This window comes from Cinclus cinclus, chromosome 4 (genome assembly GCF_963662255.1).
Source record: "Cinclus cinclus chromosome 4, bCinCin1.1, whole genome shotgun sequence".
NCBI classification, from domain to species: domain Eukaryota; kingdom Metazoa; phylum Chordata; class Aves; order Passeriformes; family Cinclidae; genus Cinclus; species Cinclus cinclus.
Window position 1 is genome coordinate 55053088 of NC_085049.1, and position 17399 is coordinate 55070486.

At 49.1% G+C, this 17399-nt stretch overlaps 1 protein-coding gene across 1 annotated transcript in view; it reads left to right on the forward strand.

The window, feature by feature from the left end:
• Positions 1–8679: 8679 nt before the first annotated feature.
• RFX4 (regulatory factor X4) overlaps positions 8680–17399 on the forward strand; it is an 83124-nt gene continuing 74404 nt past the window's right edge. The window contains exons 1-3 of the mRNA XM_062492522.1: positions 8680–9098; positions 9272–9508; positions 13319–13380. Coding sequence (XP_062348506.1) covers positions 8680–9098; positions 9272–9508; positions 13319–13380 — 718 coding nt within the window. The remainder of the gene's footprint in view (positions 9099–9271; positions 9509–13318; positions 13381–17399) is intronic.

The following is a 17399-nucleotide window of genomic DNA, read 5'->3' on the forward strand; positions in this document are numbered from 1 at the left end:
CTTTTGTCAGTCTTTTTTGTCAATTCTGCCAGTCTCTGCCCTGGATATGTCAGACTCTGTGCTTTCAGGTAGTCAAGACTGCATGAGTCAGTTTTGCCTCTCTACAGTCATTTAAGAACTCACCATATGAAGCTGGGAGGCAAATACAGCCCCTCTGCCTTTCTTAATATGAACATACATCCCAAAACACCAGAACTCTCAGTTAAACTCTCCAAACCCAAGTCAGAGCTAATACAGAGAATTTTTGAAGCTGACGTTTTTTAAAAAAGCAGTCTACATGGCTTTATTCTCTTTCTGTCTCAAAATCAACAGCAAAGATTTTTGTTGTCTACCCAGCAAATGGACTTGGGCTTTTTTTCCATCTTCCAAAAAATTCTTCCAAACTCAGGAGCTGCCCATTGCTCTTTGCATCTCGCTGCTGGGGAAAAAAAAACAAAACAGCAACTATGTATGTCTCCCAGCTGCAGTTACCCCTTTATTTGTGTGTTTCCCGAGGCAGGTAACTCTGAGCTGGTTCCAGTGGCCAGGTATTTTTTCCAGTAACTTTGTTGTGCATGTCCTTGTCCCCTCCTCCCAGTCAGTATATAAACAGCATGTTATATCCAAATCAAAAGCAATTCCCTGCTGCTAACTGCAGCAGAGCCTTTGTTTTTCTCTAGCCTCAGTTTTGGGGAGCTCCTTGACCTATGCATATGCTTTGCCATTCCAGAGAGTATATGGTAGTTATTTTCTACTTGACAATAAAACATTATAAAGTGAGAAATAGCTCAAAAACTAAAAGAAATTGGTGTGCTTAACAGCGAAGTTCTAATTTCTTGGTAAAATTATGTTCTAATAATGGAAACAGTTTTCCCTTGAACTCCTGGTGAATTGGAAACTTAAACTTTGCATTCAAGCCTCCCCCTGCCAGTCAGACAGGCACTGAAGGTAATTTTCTGTGCTCCAGGGAGATCAAAAGAAGCTCATTATCAGTCGATCATCTAAAAGGATATGACAGCTTCACATCCAGTTGTTCGGCAGCTGAGATGCAGTCTGGAATGGATCTTTTCTGTGTCTGTTGTCTATAATAGCTTTTAGGGCTGGCTCTTCTTCCAACACACAGTACAAATCCTCTGGTAACTAGTACCAGCCACACACAACAAAAGCCAGCTAAATCTGGTGTAAGCTCGGAAATCGATGACTGCTTGCCCTTTTCTCAAACTCAAGTCAGCAAGTGTCTCCCAGGCTGAGTGTTCTGGGTAGCAGCCCTGGATGCAGTGGTTCTTCTCAACTCCTACAGATGCTGATACTGCCCAGGAGAGTGAATTTCCTTCCTCCATGCAGACCGGTGACCAGTGTGAAGGAGGTATTTCCACTGATCTTTTCTGGCAACACCGTCACTGCACTACTTTAGAAACAGGAGAGCTTGGATTGTGCACAATTCCTTTCACAGACGTTATAAAGTGAAGATCATCTAAAGGTGATTGTGCTCATCTTCAGCAAAACTTGGCTTCAGAGATGTCTACGGTTACATCATGCCAGCTGCAATTCATGTTACTTTTCTTTCCAACTAAGAGGAAGGTGCCCCCTGCCCCGTGCATGTGCAGTCCATCATTTGCATGCCTCTGTTCTTCTGCTGGTTTTCTCCCAGATACCTGCGTATGTCTGCCCTATGGTGCAAAAAAATAGAAACCTACTTTCTCATGGTGCTTGTGTCAATTAAAAGCTCTTGAAGGAATCGGTGCGCTTGTTTACCTAGGCAGCCTTTTGATGTTCCTCTCCCAGTTCCTGCATCTGTCAGCATCATGTTCCTCAGACACAGACACAGAGTTGATTCCAGAAGTCATCTGTCAGCTTACTCCATATCCTGTCCTTCACCTATACGAATAGCTTCCTCAGGGGTGTTAATATATGTAAAATAAAGTTAACATTTCCTGTTCCGGTAATAAAGATGAGTAAGTGGGAAAGAGAAGCCAGTACAGAAACAAGATCCTTCTCTCTTTTTTCCATGGGATTTGCCCAGTAGATGAAGATAGCAGAAACAGGAATGCAGCTGGGAAGGAGGGTTGACAGAAGCATGGGTTCATACTGAGAGGAGGAGGCTGCTGTCTCAGGCAAGAAAATATGGAACCACTCACTGATTGCAGGCCACTGCTAAAATAATGAAGTGTCACTGTGTGTTTGGCTATTGCCAGCAAGCTTACAGCCTGCACAGAGATACATCGGATCCAGAAAGATCCCCTGAGTCACTGAACTCAGATCCCTGGTATTGCAAAGAGCCATTTTATGTAACTCCTTTCACAAGCAATTCCTGTCCATTCCTAAAACTAATCCAGGCTGGTGTCTCTGATAATCTGTGGGAAGAGTTCTGTAAAATTTGAGCCTAAAGCTGCCTTTAAGTAGAATTAGCTAAATTAATAGATAACAGTTTATAATTTTTTATTTCTGTGCCAGTAGTTTTGTTGAAAATGCTTGCTTTTCTTGGGGTCCCCCCCCCCCCCCAAATATTTGTTAGAGTTTAGTACAGATGCTCAGAGTGTAGTACCAGCATAAAGAGCTTCTTTATGTCAAAAAAGGTGTGGTCATAGCCTACTGACACAGCTGCAGAGTAAAAGACAGGGCTAGAAATGTATTTTTCTGAAAGATCAAAAAATACCTGGATGGTAAGTTGATACAAACTATTGTACTTCCACTCTGCCTCTGTTTTGCTAACCCATCAAAAGAAACTCATTATCTGTCATCTAAAATGGTATGTCAGCTTTGCATCCAGTTGTTCAGCAGCCTGGAATGTGTCTTCTCTTCTCTTGATGATCTTGCTCTCCCTTCCTGCATCAAACACAGGTTTGTATTCTTTCTTGAATAATTGTATTCTTGTATTCTTTGCACAATAGCAGTAGAATCCCTCTCCACTAAAAATACATCATCTGATGCAGCATAGGGTTATTCTTCATATATTTTATGGCTTGTAGCTGATCTGCATGGGCAAGAATTTGGAGTGAAAATTCCCAGTTGTATATTTTTTACAACCTTGGTGAGACCTGCTCATTGCATCAAATCTAGCTGTGACTTGCAGCTATTGACTTGTAGTGCTTCCATCCGAAATCTGCCAGCCTGCAGGATAGGAGATGCTCTGTGCTTTCAAAGAATAAAGTACTTTCAGAAGAATAAAGTACTTTCATAAGTGTCATATAGGATATCCAGAAGCATGAGATTCTGTTTGAATAGGTAATCAAAACCTAAACAAGAAACAGTAATGGAGCTATGAAGTGCACTGGGGTGATCTGAGACACTCGAGGGGGGATTAGGTAAACCAGAAGGCAGCAGCATTGACAGGAACTAACCTGGAGAGTCAGGGAGTAAACACATTGCAGCAGGTACCTCTGATCTAACAGAAGTGCTGCTGCTGATCCTGCCCACGCATCATCCTCCACAAAGAGCGCACACCTCTGCATCCCGTCAAAGAGCAGCCCAAACTCCTAGACATCCAGGCTGTGCTAAATCCCGTCCTCATTGTCCCTAGAAAGTGCATATCCCTATGTTAACAGATCCTGTATTTTCATTTTGCTCATCTCTGGAGTATCAGCAACACGAGAGCATCTCTAAGACTTTACACCGGTGAAGATGAAATTTCTACAAGGGCAGGGTGCCCGTGATGGATCTCCTGCGGCTGCACCGGCAGGTGTTCACATTTCCAGAAACCGGGGCCCTGCCTGCGGGCACCTCCCGCGCCACGGAGCGATGGATGGCGAGTGCCCGCGGGCTTGTGCCGGCCCAGGGCTGGGCGCCTCAGCCCCGGGGCTGCGCCCACCCGCTGGAAGCCGTGCGGGCACCAGGAAACTCCCCGCAAACAGCCGGCGCCGACGGCATCTCCTGGGGTTTATAGGTGACGCGGGTTTCAAAACCCCTTGAAGAACGAGCCCCTGCTCAGAGACAAAAATGTCCCTGAGGTTTCTGGGGGGCTTCTTCCCCCGCACGGGGCCAGGGGCTCTCCCGAAAAGAGCAGGCTTGGCACCGAGAGGCCCTCACCCACAGCCCGACCTTCCCTCAGGCTCCCCTCAGGGCTTGCATCACCCGCGGTAAAGCCCTAGGGAAAAGAAAGTGGGGAAGAAACACAAAAAGGTGACGGAGTGTCACCGTTTTGGCGGCGACAATCAAACCCCAGCAGCACGGCCGCAGGGGCGTTTAGCGGCGGGGCTGAGCGCGTCCCCTGGCTGTGGGGGAGGCGGCCGGGCCAGAGCCCCGCGGGGGCCGCAGGCGGTGCCCGGCAGCCCCGGGGAGACCGGGGCGAGGGCGGTGGGTCCCGCCGGGCAAGGCTGGGGAGGCAGCGGGAGCCGCAGGCCGCGCCGTCCAGGGGAGGCGGCGGTGCAGAGCTGGCCGTGCCCGCCCCGTCGGGGCCCCGGTGCGGTCCCGCTTGGAGCAGAGCCAGCCCGGCGGCACCGGGTGCTGCGGGGAACGGAGAGATGGAAGTTCCCCGTCCGGATTGCCGTGGCCGTCGGGAAAGAGCAGAGCCTTTGCGTTGGGTTGGGGTTGTTTTTTCGGTGGGATAAAGGGCAGAGGGAGAAGAAGCATCATCCTCCTTAGGCTTTGCTTTCGCCTCGCCGGACACGTCCCCGCGGCGGACAGAGCCGGCCGGCGTCCCTGCCGCCACTGCGAAGGGTTCTCCGCCGGCTGCAGACTCGGTTTTTACACTGTGTTTCTCCGGTATTATCTTTACTTCGTGCGCACTGGGGGCTCCCCACGCCCAAACTCGGTCTGTGGGGGTGTGCAGGGCCCGAGGTGCCCCGGCGGCTCCCCCGCCGCCGGCCCGCCTGGGGATGCGAAGGCACCGCGGAGCTTCCTTTTTAGCAACCTCGCCGCTTGTTTTGCTGTGTGGGGTTGGCGGTTTTGTAAGGTTTTTTTGGTTGTTTTTTTTTTTTTTTTTTCCGACAGGGAGAGGGAAGGGGGGTAGTCTGGGTGTAGGGAGGGGAGAGGGGGAGAAGGGTGGAAAACGTTGGCTCTGTCCATGGTCAAAGTAATTCAGCTATAATCCCCCTTTCTCTTCCTCTCCTGGAGCTCTATTCATATTCTAATCACAGCTTTTCCTTCCCTAAACCAGCCACTTTTATCAGAGCCCTAGCTTTGCACTTTTACTTCCACTTCCAGCACATACGACCGCATGCAGAATAAGCAACTTTTTCCAGCCTCTGTCCTGCCCCACTCTCCCCTCCCAATCCTCTAACCCCCTCGCATCCTTAGACTAAAACTGGGAGGAAACATCAGTTCGAAAATGCACCCTTTTGGTTCTTCATTTCTCTTGCCAATCGGGCTCTCCCACCCCCCTGCTTTTCGCCCGGTCCCATGGAAAGCTCTCCGGATCAGCCGCTCTCCGCTGCCAGACAAGCCGGTGGCGAGCGGCCCCCACCCGCCTTGCCCTCTCTCCCCGAGGCCCGGGGAGACGCACGGGGGTCCCTGCCGCAGGTCTGCAATGCCAGCATCGCTTGCCTTCGAAATACTGGCAACTTCTCTCTATCCTCACAACCCCCCTTTCCTACCCACACACATCGCCTTTTTTTTTTCCTTTTTTTTCTCCAATAAACTAAGCTTGCAAGATATTTGGGAAGCTGTGCAGCTTCCAATGCCATGTGCCCGCGAAGGATCCCAACCCGGAGCCCACCGGGAGGAGGAGAAAGAGGAGGAGGAGGAGGAGGAGGGGAGCTCGGCCGCTCTGCACGCACACCCGGCAGCCCCAAAGAGCACAACCCCAAACCTACTGCCCGTTTGAAGATCTAAGCCAATTTTGATCTCGGTCTGTAATGAGCCAAGGACCTTGGGTGGGGGCTGGGGGAGGGAAGGGAGGAGTGGAAAGACCGCTGGAACTTTAAATAAGAAAAACGTTTCTAATGCTCTAATAGAAGAGGGAAGTCGAAGTGTTGGGATTGCGTAGATCTAAGGCCCCCCTTTTTGGAGGAAAGCTTTTCTTATTCAAAACAGCATCACAATGGGCTTCACATTGAGCCTTGCCACATCCCCATCTGAGTAGCAGCCATTCATCAGGCTGGCTGGCCTATCAATGACATTTCTCCCATCAGGGCTTCTATAAAATGATGCTTTTTCCCATGAAACATCCGCAAACATTTTGACGGGTCTGGCTTTGCCCTGCTGGATTACGGAGTGTCCCTCTCTCCCGCTTTACACCCCCCCTCCCCAACTATCTGCCTCTGCCCTGTCTCCCCACCCCCTCACCGCCACCCTGCTCCCTCTCCCCCGCGCATCTCTGAGATAGGGGCTCTGCACACCCCGGGACCTTGGGGCTCCCGTCCCGTCCATGGGAAGAGCATGCATTGCGGGTTGCTGGAGGAACCCGATATGGACTCCACAGGTAAGTCCCCCCCGCAGGCAGCGGGCTCCTTTCGCCCGTCAGGGAGGACTTTTCAACTTGACCGTGGTGGCGGGGGCTGCGCGGGCGGCAGCGGGGGGAGCTGCCCGCCGCACCGGCCTCGCAGGCAAATGAGCCCGGGCGTGTGCGGGGGAGCGGGGTGCGGGGGCCGCGGAGGGGGAGCTCTCGTTCCCGGGCTGAAGGAGCCCTACGGTTCCTCTTGCAGACACGATGGACCAGAGGGAGGTTTTTCTTCTTTCTTTTTTTTTTTTTTTCTTTTTTTCCCCCTTCCCTTCATCATAGACTGCCGGCCAGCAAACTAATTGCCTCTCCGCTTCTAGTTTTAGGCGCTCACTTTGGTTAGAGCAGCAACGAGGCAAGAAAACGGTTTGGGTGAGATAACTAGATTTACTAGGGAAGGTGGTTGGTGAGTTAGGTCAAACCCAGCACCCAGGTCATCCTGTTCCGCGGGCCGAGTCGGGGCTGGGCAGATTCGGAGTGCAGGAAGTTTGGGGAAAGGCAGGGCTGGGTCTCTCTCCCCGCACCTCCAAAAGATGCCGTGGCCGGTCCTGTAACCGGGCAGGAGAACGGCGGCCGAAGTACCAGCAGCGGGCGCCGCCAGCGAGGAGCAGCCCCGGCGGGAGGGGACAGGGACGGCCGCAGAGGCGAGGCCGCCCGCCCCGAGGGCCGCAGCCCGTGCCCCGCCATCCGACGGCTCGGGGGCGGCGGCGGGGGGCGTGGGGCAGGGCCCAGGCCTAGATCTTCCCGCTGTCAGCCGGCAGCCTCTCGAAACGCCGGCACCTGCTCTCCCGCTGCCCTGCCCGCGCTCCCGCGGCTCCACCCGCCGCAGCCCCTGCGCTCTGAGCGGAGCTCAGCCCCCGGGATCCGCGTACATGGGAGAGCGGGCGGACGCCTCAGTCATCTCTGAAAATGTCATTAATTTTATTAGCAGAGGAGAACACCCCCTCTCTCTGCCCTCCCTCCCAGGCGCTCCCCAGGCGGACCGCTCGCAGGTTAGGTAGGGCTCAGCCCGGGGACGGCTCTGCCTCTGGCCGCTCCTGATCTGTCCCGTCCCCTCCGGCCGCCGCTGCGCTGCCGGCTGTGACCGCCGTGCCCGGCGGAGCTCAGCTGCCCCAGCCCCGCAGCGGGATCCGGTGCCCTCCGCGCCTCCCCGACGGCCTCGGCGGGCCGCGTTCCGCCGCTCCCTCGGGGCCTCGCAGCTCCGTCCCGGCTCCTCCGCGGCTGCCGGCGCTGTGCCGGGGTAGCTGGTGCGGATGGAGACGGGGAAAGGGCGACAGGGAGTGGCAGTCCTGCTTCGGAACCGCTTCGCTCTGTGCCGCCACAAACCCGCCAAGGTCTTTCTCATCCCTCGTTTCCCAAAGCGGGATGGGCGTTTTGTAAAATTTAAATATTGATTAAAAACAAAGGGGAAAAGAGAGAAGGAAGGGGTGTTGCCCGATCCGGTTAGGCTGTTCCTGCAGTGATCCCGGCGCGGGGCGCTCGATGCACCGGGTAGGCTCGGCCCTTCGCCGGCCACCGGCAACACCAGCCGGGTTTGGGCCACGCTTACTGCCGGGTTCCCGGCACAAAATCCAGGTGGGCTGTTCCGGGGAGAAAGTGTTCGGCGGGGAAGGAATCGTTGAGTTAGGGTCCGAGCGTGTGCAGGAGTTAAAGAGGGTGTTAGAGAAAGTTGTCTTCCTGTCCGGCGGCACTGCCCAGGCGGGGTTAAGGGGACTGCCGGCAACATCTCGTTATCGAGAGGAACGGGTCTTTAGAGGAAAAAACCCCAAACCTAACAAAAACGTGCGGTGTTTTCTGTCCCTCCTTTAAGAATTGTCCGTTCCCAACTTTAGCCTCCGTACTATTCGTTTCCTAATTTCCTAGTTTCCTAAGGTTGTAATAAGTGGCAGTATGATTGATTAAGACAATATTAATCAGAAAACACTTTAGTCTCCCTAAGCAGATGGCAAGAAAACTGGAGCTTTGCAGTTGACTCATTCAGACACCTTAACCTCCCTTTCACAGGGCTTAATCCAATTAGCTTTTCTCCTTAGTTTCAGTTGTTATGTAAAGATCCTTTTGCATTGTGGAGAAATATGGCTTCATTGAAAAAAATCAGTCATGTTTTAATTCATCTTCAACAGATTTTCCCTAAACTACTGGGATTAAAGAAAAAACAAAACAAAAACAAAACAAACAAAAAACAAAACAAAACAAAAAACAAAACAAAACAAAAAACAAAACAACCAAAAAAAAAAAAAAACCAGCAACGAAAAAACCCACCCGCGATTCTAATTTTAAGGCAGGGGAACGGTTTGGTTCCTTCACCTTCCCGAAAAAATGCCATGTGGTTCCATCGAGTTTCTCTAACCTGTAGAGTGACCCGTGGGGACTGGCACCGAGGCGAAAAGGTTTTCTGGCCGCCTGGGCTCCCAGGTGTCCGGCGGGACAGCGGCAGCGCGCTCGCAGCAGCGCCCGGCCCCGACGGCCCAGCCCAGGCACGGCGCGGCGGCGCTTGGCGAGGAGCTGCCCTCGGGGCTCTCCCGCTGCCCTCGGGGCTCTCCCGCTGCCCTCGGGGCTCTCCCGCTGCCCTCGGGGCTCTCCCGCGGCCCTCGGGGCTCTCCCGCTGCCCTCGGGGCTCTCCCGCGGCCGCGGAGTGGGGCACCAGCAGGGCCACACGCCCTCCTCCCTGGGTTTGCGGCATGTTTTCATCGCATGGTTCTGCTGCCGCCTTTAACCCCGCCAGGCGGCCGCCCGCCGCTGGGTGTAGTTTCTGAAGCTCCTAACTCCCCGGAGCCGGGCCGGGAGCCGTCGAGCCGCCGGGGGAGCGCGCAGCCTCCCCCGCCCCTTCGCTGTGCGGCATTAAGGGGTAATTCCGGGGGGCTGCATCTGGTTTTTGGGGCTTGCCCTGTGCTCGACCCTGCCTTCACCCCATAGCCCCGCCGGCACCCGACATCCCCGCGCCCGCGAGCTGCCGGGGGACCGGGGACAGCGGCACCGCGCCCCATCTCACCCCGGAGGAGTCGGGGCTGCCAAGAGGGCGGTGGCGGGGCTGGGCGGTGGGGGCCAGCGCCCGGCGCTCCCCGAGGGGCGGCCGGGGCAAGCTTTGCGGGCCACCCCGAGCGCTCCTAGAGGCTTTCCTCAGCCGCAGCCCCCCCTAGTGACATCGGCACGGTGAGTGCGGGGCGCTCCCGGCGGGGCACAGCCCTCGCCTCCCCGACCCGCAGCAGCTGTCCCACGCAGGAGGATGCCGCCCGCTCGGGAGCGGCGTGCGGAGATGCGGGGTGCCGTGGATTTCCCGGGGGGGATGCTGCTAAACTCCCTGTCCCGCGACACTCCCTGAGAAGCCCCCGCCGCGCCGCTCAAAGAGCAGGAGCCCAAGGAACTGATGCGCGTCCTTGGAGCGCGGCTTTCCTGCACAACTCAGTAAATATCCCTCCTTGTTACAGTGCTGGAGCCAGGCAAAACCTCCGCTGGCTTTCAGGCGCTAGGTGGATGAGATCCTTGGGACTTGAAGCTGAGACTTAGGAGCTGATCCAAAGCCCATTAAAACGAGCAGAAAGCCTTTCAGTGCTGTCAAGGACGTTGGGATTAGGCCCTTAAAGCAGTTCGTTTGAACCACGAAAAGCTGCTTCCACCGCCTGGGCTGAAAACTTTGTGGCAGTGGCCAGATTTCAGTCTATCTTCTTATCAACATAGACAGGTGTTGCGGCCGTGGTGGGTGACCTTTGCTACTAGCTTGCCATTTAAAACGGATCAAGCATATTAAGCATTGATTGAAGAGAATTAATGGCTTTCATATCCTGGTTCAATTAATGAAATTACCAGTATTGATAATAAATACTTGAATGCTACTTGGGAATGGAGCTGTGACATTTCAGAATGTATGTATGATGCTAAAGTGTGCGATCCTAATTTATTTAATCCAAACAAATGATTGATTTTGCTTCTGAAAACTGTTTGTTTTGCTTATTACAACACGGTAAAGAGAAAACTTATTTTTTCTCCCCCCCTTACTTTCCTGGAATTCTTTTCATACTTTTTTATCCCAATAAGGAAAACAAAGTTATTTATTGTTTCAGAATTTGTGTTTATAGAGGTTCTAACCTGCTGAGCAGTTAGGATGATCCAACAAATTTTTTGAATCCTAAATTTGATATGATATGGAGATGCAGAAGAAATACCACTGGTCCTTTATATAGTTGAACCTGAGAATTTGTCCCATGGGATTTTGTATCTTATAAGATTTCACAAATGAAAGAAATGGAGCAGGGGTGGAAAAAATCCAATAAGAAATGTTTTCTTTCCTGCGAGCTGCGGAGTTTGTGTGGGCAAGATTTATGCAGCAGGGCCCAATTCCTGGCAGCTCCCTCTGCCTTCAGCAGCAGCAGCAGAACAAGGATCTAAACCCAGGTCCTGCCACTGGATCAGGTCTTCATTTCTGTGGGGTTTTAATAACTTTGTAAAATCTGTCAGGATTTTTTAAGAGGTTTTGAAATGTGGTGAAAATTACCTTGACTGAAGAAGTTCATCTTTTGAGTCTGACTCAGAGAAAATAATTACAAATTTATTTGTCTGCTAATTAATTAATTCTAAATTTTTAGGGAGAGGCAATTGTGGTATTTTTCACTGCCCCACAATATTTACCTGCAGTAAAAATCTGAAAAAGGATGGAAAGAAAAAAGAGCTAAATCAAGGTTTTGCATTAAAATAGCCATAGAACTGTAGAAAATGATTTAATTTCTTTAAGATGCACTTCATGGTTTCCAGTCCTCAAGACTTTATTTGAGTGTAACCCTCATTACAAAAGGGACTCTGGATTCTGACAGATAAAACTTTGTATGCAGACTGTAAAGAAACCTGTAGCCCCAACTGGTCTATTTCAGGTGCACTTTTACTATAGTAAACATATATTGAATAAAATACCTTCTCAAAATTAGAAGGGATCATTCTGCGCTAAGATACTTGTGATGCTGCTACAACTGTCCCACAGTAAGTCATCAGAAGAATATCCTGCTTCCATCAGGGCTGTTGGCTTGCTTGCCTTTAGAAAATAAGTCTGGTTTTCAGCCAGCAATGCAGTGAGTGTGCAGGCAAGGAGGAAGGTTAGCATAGCTGTAAAATCTGCAGTGTCTCTGAATGTAAACACCTTTGCATTTTGCTAGCTTAATTTGCAGCTGGTTTGCAAGTTAGGACAGTCATAAAAAAGTGCATACATAGGATTTCAGTATATTAAACTAAAGATCAAATCATGGGATCCCTGAAATCTGCGTGGTGATGAAATGTTAGTACCTCTTCAGATCAAGACCTTTGAAGAGGTGGCCTTAAATACAGCTGTGGCTTGATGGTCCATAACAATGCCTTGAGAGCAGTGGTGGGCTGTCATGTAAATAATACAAATATAAGGTGGGTCCTTTGAGGATACTTGATGTGACACTGGAGTCCAAATAATTAGCTCACAATTCTGTGAGTGCTGAGGTTTGTGATTTTCCTGAGTTCACCCACTTGTCTGTTTCCCCACATCTGTGCTGGATTTTCAATTTGTTTCATTGTGTGTGAAAACAAATACCTGGTATGATCCAACCCTGCTGGAGCCCAGGGTCCTGGCAGCCGAGGGGATTTGACTGCTGACAAACTGGTTGGGAAGATGGATAGTGTAAAGGGTATTTGATGACTGAGCAAACCTATAGATAACAAGTGTATGAAGGGAGAATATGTGGTGATGATTAAGGCCTGTGTGGGATTTTTAGGATATCTGGACCACTGGCATGTTTACACACATCTTTGAGAACTTAAAGAATTCAATATATGTTCTAAGGAGTTTCTGGGAACTTTAAAAACTAATGCAATTTGCTGTTAGAGATAGGTCCTGATCCTGCAGTGGCTCCACAAGGGAAACACCTGTTGAAATCCATGTGCGTGCCTGAGAGAGGGCAGATGCCCAGGGTTAACATGCAATGATCCCTCCCCACAGCTGAGAATGTGTAATAACTTAATTGCAGCTATTTTACATGCATAACTAGCAGTACTGGCCTGTCTTCATTTACATTTATTTTCTCTAAGGGGGTTTGCAGCAAGAGTAGTTTATTAGCTGTAAAATACCAGCCGCTGTTAGAGATGGTGCGTAAAGTCAGCATCAGAGCCTTTCTTGCTTGCTGCAAGAGCTGTGGTTTCATTCTCTGCCTATAAACACATGTTGGATGAAATGCTTTTGACCATTCTTCCCTTTCTGATAAATTTGAAATCAGGAAAAAGTGGAGAGGGTTAAGTAGAGCCTTGGCTCCCACTGCACCCAGTAAGAGAAAGCTCATTTGAAGCTTAATTTGCCTCAAGACTGAAATGTGGGCTCAGTGCTGTCTTGTTTCCTTCACTTCAGCTACAGTTAAGCACTTTGTTTTCTTTTATTGGCAATTGAACTTAATTTCTCTGAGATGGAAGTTATTACAGGAACCAAGAAGTTGATTCACAGCTATGAATTATGTGCTTACAATTAATGAGCAGCTTATGCTGAGCATTTTTTTGCAGGACACCAAATATTATCATAAGAACAAACAATATATTTCATATAGCCAGAACATTCTCTGAATGAGTGATTCCCTGAAACTTACAGCCTTGGGAATGAGAGGCCTTCATTTCAGAGTGGTAGGTTGGGGGCAAATGCTGGAATTTCTTCTGTTCTTTCGACTGGCTGTAGTCACAGTCTGATGCTGTGATCATCACTCTGACAGACTGCACGCTGGAGCTTTGGGCTCTCATGAACCCCATAGCAGGGACTGAAACAATTAAAACCACAAAATCCTCTTCTCTAGGGACTTTCATTTCCTTGCTGAAATTGTATCTAGAAAAAAAACTGCTTTTGCCTGGAAAAAGGACTACAAATTTCAAGTGTTAGAAATCACTGCCTTCTTTTTTTCCTTAAAGAATACTGTTGATAGAAGTATAAATACGTGTTATTGTTCACCTTCTCTTTAATCTCTTTTTAAGCTTCCAGTCCTTAGAATTATACTATCAGACTCCTGTTTCTTCAGCTGATTCGGCTACTTGGGGTAAGACTTACAGATGCTCATATTAAGTCAGGTAAAATCCCTTACATGAAAAATGTCTTATACACAAATATAAGCTTGCAAATGATATCTATAAATCAACAAAGGAAAAAAATACAGGAGCTTTCTGTTCTTGTCTGTATGTTCAGATCATGCTTGTGCTATACTTATAAAGCAAAAAAATACCAGAAATGCAGTGACAATGGTAATTTTAATAGTAGGGAAGAAAAGCAAAAAGTAGAGGTACCGCTAAATGCAGTGTTAGAAAGGCTAACACACTTTTTTTGGTTTGTTTTTCTCCCTTCTAGAGCCTTTTAATTGTTAAACTATTTCACAAGTGTTTGAACTACCTCAGCTACAGCTGAGGAAGGGAAATACTGAGAGAGAGCCCAGTTCCTTAGTGGAGTCACATGAGTGGTCATCCAGTGCTGGGTGGAATCACCTGTGTTTCAGAGCCAACTCCCCCATGGTGACAGCAATGCACACCTGATTCAAAAGACCCCACAGAACATAATTTTTAAAGCTAAGGACGCTTCAATACCCTATGATAAAGGTGTAGTCTGCTGCAAAAGACCAACACATGTGTCAGAGGCGAAGCAGGAAAGGCTGTATATTTTCCTAATATCCTTGGATTTCACTGAAACAGATCATTTGTTGATTAAAATTCATGGATGGATGTAGGAAGTAGACAAAAACCTACTCTTCAAAGGGGAAAAAAATCCTCAACAACCTGACTTGTGTGGTTCCCACCTTCATCTGACATTCAGTTTAACCATAGTCATGTGGCAGGATGTTCTAATTAAGCAAATGAGTACTTAATGCCATTAGCTTCACTCTATTCCTGGGTGTTGCTTTCTCTGATGCTCAGAGGAAAGTAAAATTCTTCCTGCTCCTTTATTCCTTAAAATGCTTAAGCAACGTGGGGAAACAGAAATTTCTAGCTGGTTCTTAAGGTAACAATGGCCTGATAGACACCTTAAAAAAATTTTTGGTGCAAGGTAATATGAAAGTGGAGTCCTGGTCCCCAGCTGCTCTGTGTCAGGGCATAGCAGATCTGCTTTTCTCTGATGAGAGATGCCCTCTCCTGCAGTGGGTGTTCCTGGGTGCACGGGCTGGTGTGGTGGTGGAGGGACTCACCCACCCCTTTAGCTCCAGCTCTCTGTCTGCCAGATCAGGCTAAGCAGCAGGACAGAGATCTGCTGGCTAACAAGCTTGGCACCCCAGGGCTAGCAGGAAAGGAGCTGTGCCCAGTGCTGCGTGTGAGACAGAGGTCTCACTGGGGACAATGTGATGCAAGAGCCAGAGCAGGAATTCCCAGTGTGGTAGGTCTGAAATGTACACCTCGTGTAAGTAAAAGGCTGCTTCTTTTGGGCCTCTTGGGGTTACAGGTAAAATGAGTTATGTTTTTGTTATCGAGGGAAATTTGGCCTTGTGAGAGGCAGTGTGCAAGTGACACATTTGCTAAATGGTGTGCTGTGTTAACCCCTGTCCCAGCTTGGCCTCCTGGGTGCTCACTGTGTGACACCAAGACGTCCTACCTCAGAGGAGGAGTGCTTAAGAGCCTTACAAGGTCCTTGGCAGAACAAGGCAGCTGCCAGGTGAGATTTGCTCCATACCCTGTGCAGACTGAAAGCAGAGGCTGCTCCCCACAGGGTGCTCTGCTCCTCTCTAAACTGTGCCTGTGCTTCCTTTTTCCCAAGCAATGTCAGTAACATATCCTGCTGGTTGGACTGCCTGGCTAGCACAGGTTTTCTGGAGCTGAAATTCACATTCCTATCCTAAAAGTAGAGTCACGGGGACAATACTGGTGTAGGGGCCCCTCTAATGCAAACATTTTTTGAAAATGAGTTGTGGTAAGGGCAGCAAATGGCCTCCATTGTAATGAGGTGGGGAGGACTGCATTTACAGAGCAGTTTAATCACATGGATGGAGCAGTGTGTTCACCTCTCCTTCTTGCTGGGTCATTTCCACTTTGAGCTCTGCAAACAGACCGTCTATTGAGCAGTTAGTATTCAGTGCTGAATATTCAATACTAGACTCTTGTTTTGGTGAGTCTTGGGCAAAAAAAGAAGGAGGAAAGAAGACTTCTCTTTTTTCTCGTGTTCCCTCCCTGAGTTTGCTTTGCATATTGTTTGGAGGAGACTGGAGTCTTCTCAGAAGAGCCAGGCTCCTAGTTTTAAAAGCACTGGTCTACTTTCATAGTACTTTCTAAGGGAAGGGAAGACAGTTTGGAAGGGATTAAATTCATACAAGTCTTACAAATCTGTAAGTCTAGGCACATTGGGACTTAGGAAAGGCTTTTTGTCAACCATAGTTGGACTGTAAAGATAACAGCATGAAATGCTAGTTCTGCATACACAAATTAGTTCTGAGGGGTACCGATCTTTGTGGGGGGATGTTATGATGATTTATTCATGTCCTCTCTGTTAGTTTTGGTAGGCAGATACTCCCTGTGTTAATCCTGAGAGCAATGGCGTTCATTTGTTTCTGTCTGGTGTGCCGTGTTTACCCACAAAATGGTTGTGAATGATGTGATGGCTGCATCCTTTGGCAGTAGTGAGCAACAGATAGATTTGGAGTAGATATCCATAAAGGGAGGAAAAGGGGTCACCATTTGAGTCCATGTAGCATCTCTATATTTTAGTTCACACTCTTTTTTAGTCAAGTGGTTGTTTCTTTCTTACTGCTATAATTATGCCCTAACACCTGAGTCACATAATCTGTGTACATTTGTGTCTGTCTTCTAATGTTCTTTCAATCTGCTCGACAGGATGCTGTTTCTAACGAGAAATATTTACTGTAGCCTCATTCCTTTAGGAGCTGACCTTTTTTCTCCTGATTAGAAACAGAAAATAGAAAGTCTCTATAGTTACTTTCTTTTCTTTTATCCTTTATTTCTGACCATGCCCTTTTCTTTCTAATTCATTCTTTTGTTTCCTTTCCCTTTCTTTCTCTCCTCCTTTCCAACAACCAGCCTTGTCCCTCCTCTCTCTCCTTTCTGAGCCCCACAACCAGTGTTTTGTGTACCCCCCACCCATATCTCACATCTTTTCATTTTGTCATCTTTGTGGGCCTGTCTTACTGATGTACTACCATCTCTGTGCCAAATTGGCCTGTCTGCTGGAGGCCAACTTTCATCAGCTCCTGAGGCAGAGGGAAGCATTTCATGGGTACTTGATGCAAATTCTGTTTCTTGAGCCATGGCTCTCCTGCTCAGCCAAATTATTCCAGCCCTGAGTAATAATGAAGCAGAGCTGAATTAAGGATTTGAGGACTCCATATCTTCTCATGCACGCTGGTGAGCTCAGGGACAATGGCAGCAGCTGAGAATGTCTAACCCAGCAGCTAGGGAGCAGAGACTGCTGCAGGATGTAAGAGATGGGAGAGGTACTCAGAATGTAAGGTCCTATGAGCTCACTTGTGTGTCTCAAATTAATTCTATTCCATAAGAAGTTAATGGAATCTGGGGCAAAAAGGGCATCAATAGAATCTGAGCTTTATCAAGAGGCATGTGTGGATTTCCTTGGAAGGAAATGTTGCAGTTAAATTGGAGACAATGACAGCCTTTCCAATGAGTCGTGCAGCAGACCCTGGAGGACTGAGGAGTCATAACACATCCCACTGTGGAATCATGAGGGCATGCTCTGCTACCTGGAAGGCACATGAGGTGTGTGATGATCTTACTGATAAAAAGATTGGCTGTGTGTTGCACAGCCATTAAATTGAAGTTCATCCCTGGGAGAACTGAGTGGGTCAGACGCTGCTGTCACTAAGGGAATGTCAGGAAATGGCACCGCACCGAAATCGGACTGAGTGCGGTTTGCTTTGCTGCTAAATGAGGATGGCCTTGATGAAGCAAAAACCAAGCAGCCATTTACTGGTCTGGTGAAACTTACTTTCCAAAATGAAACACTGAATAGCATCTGTGTGTGACTGGGAGAGGGAAAGGGCTACTCCTAATCAACATGCATATTGAGTTGGAAATGCAATACCAATATGTTATGTGATTCCAGAGGAGGGGG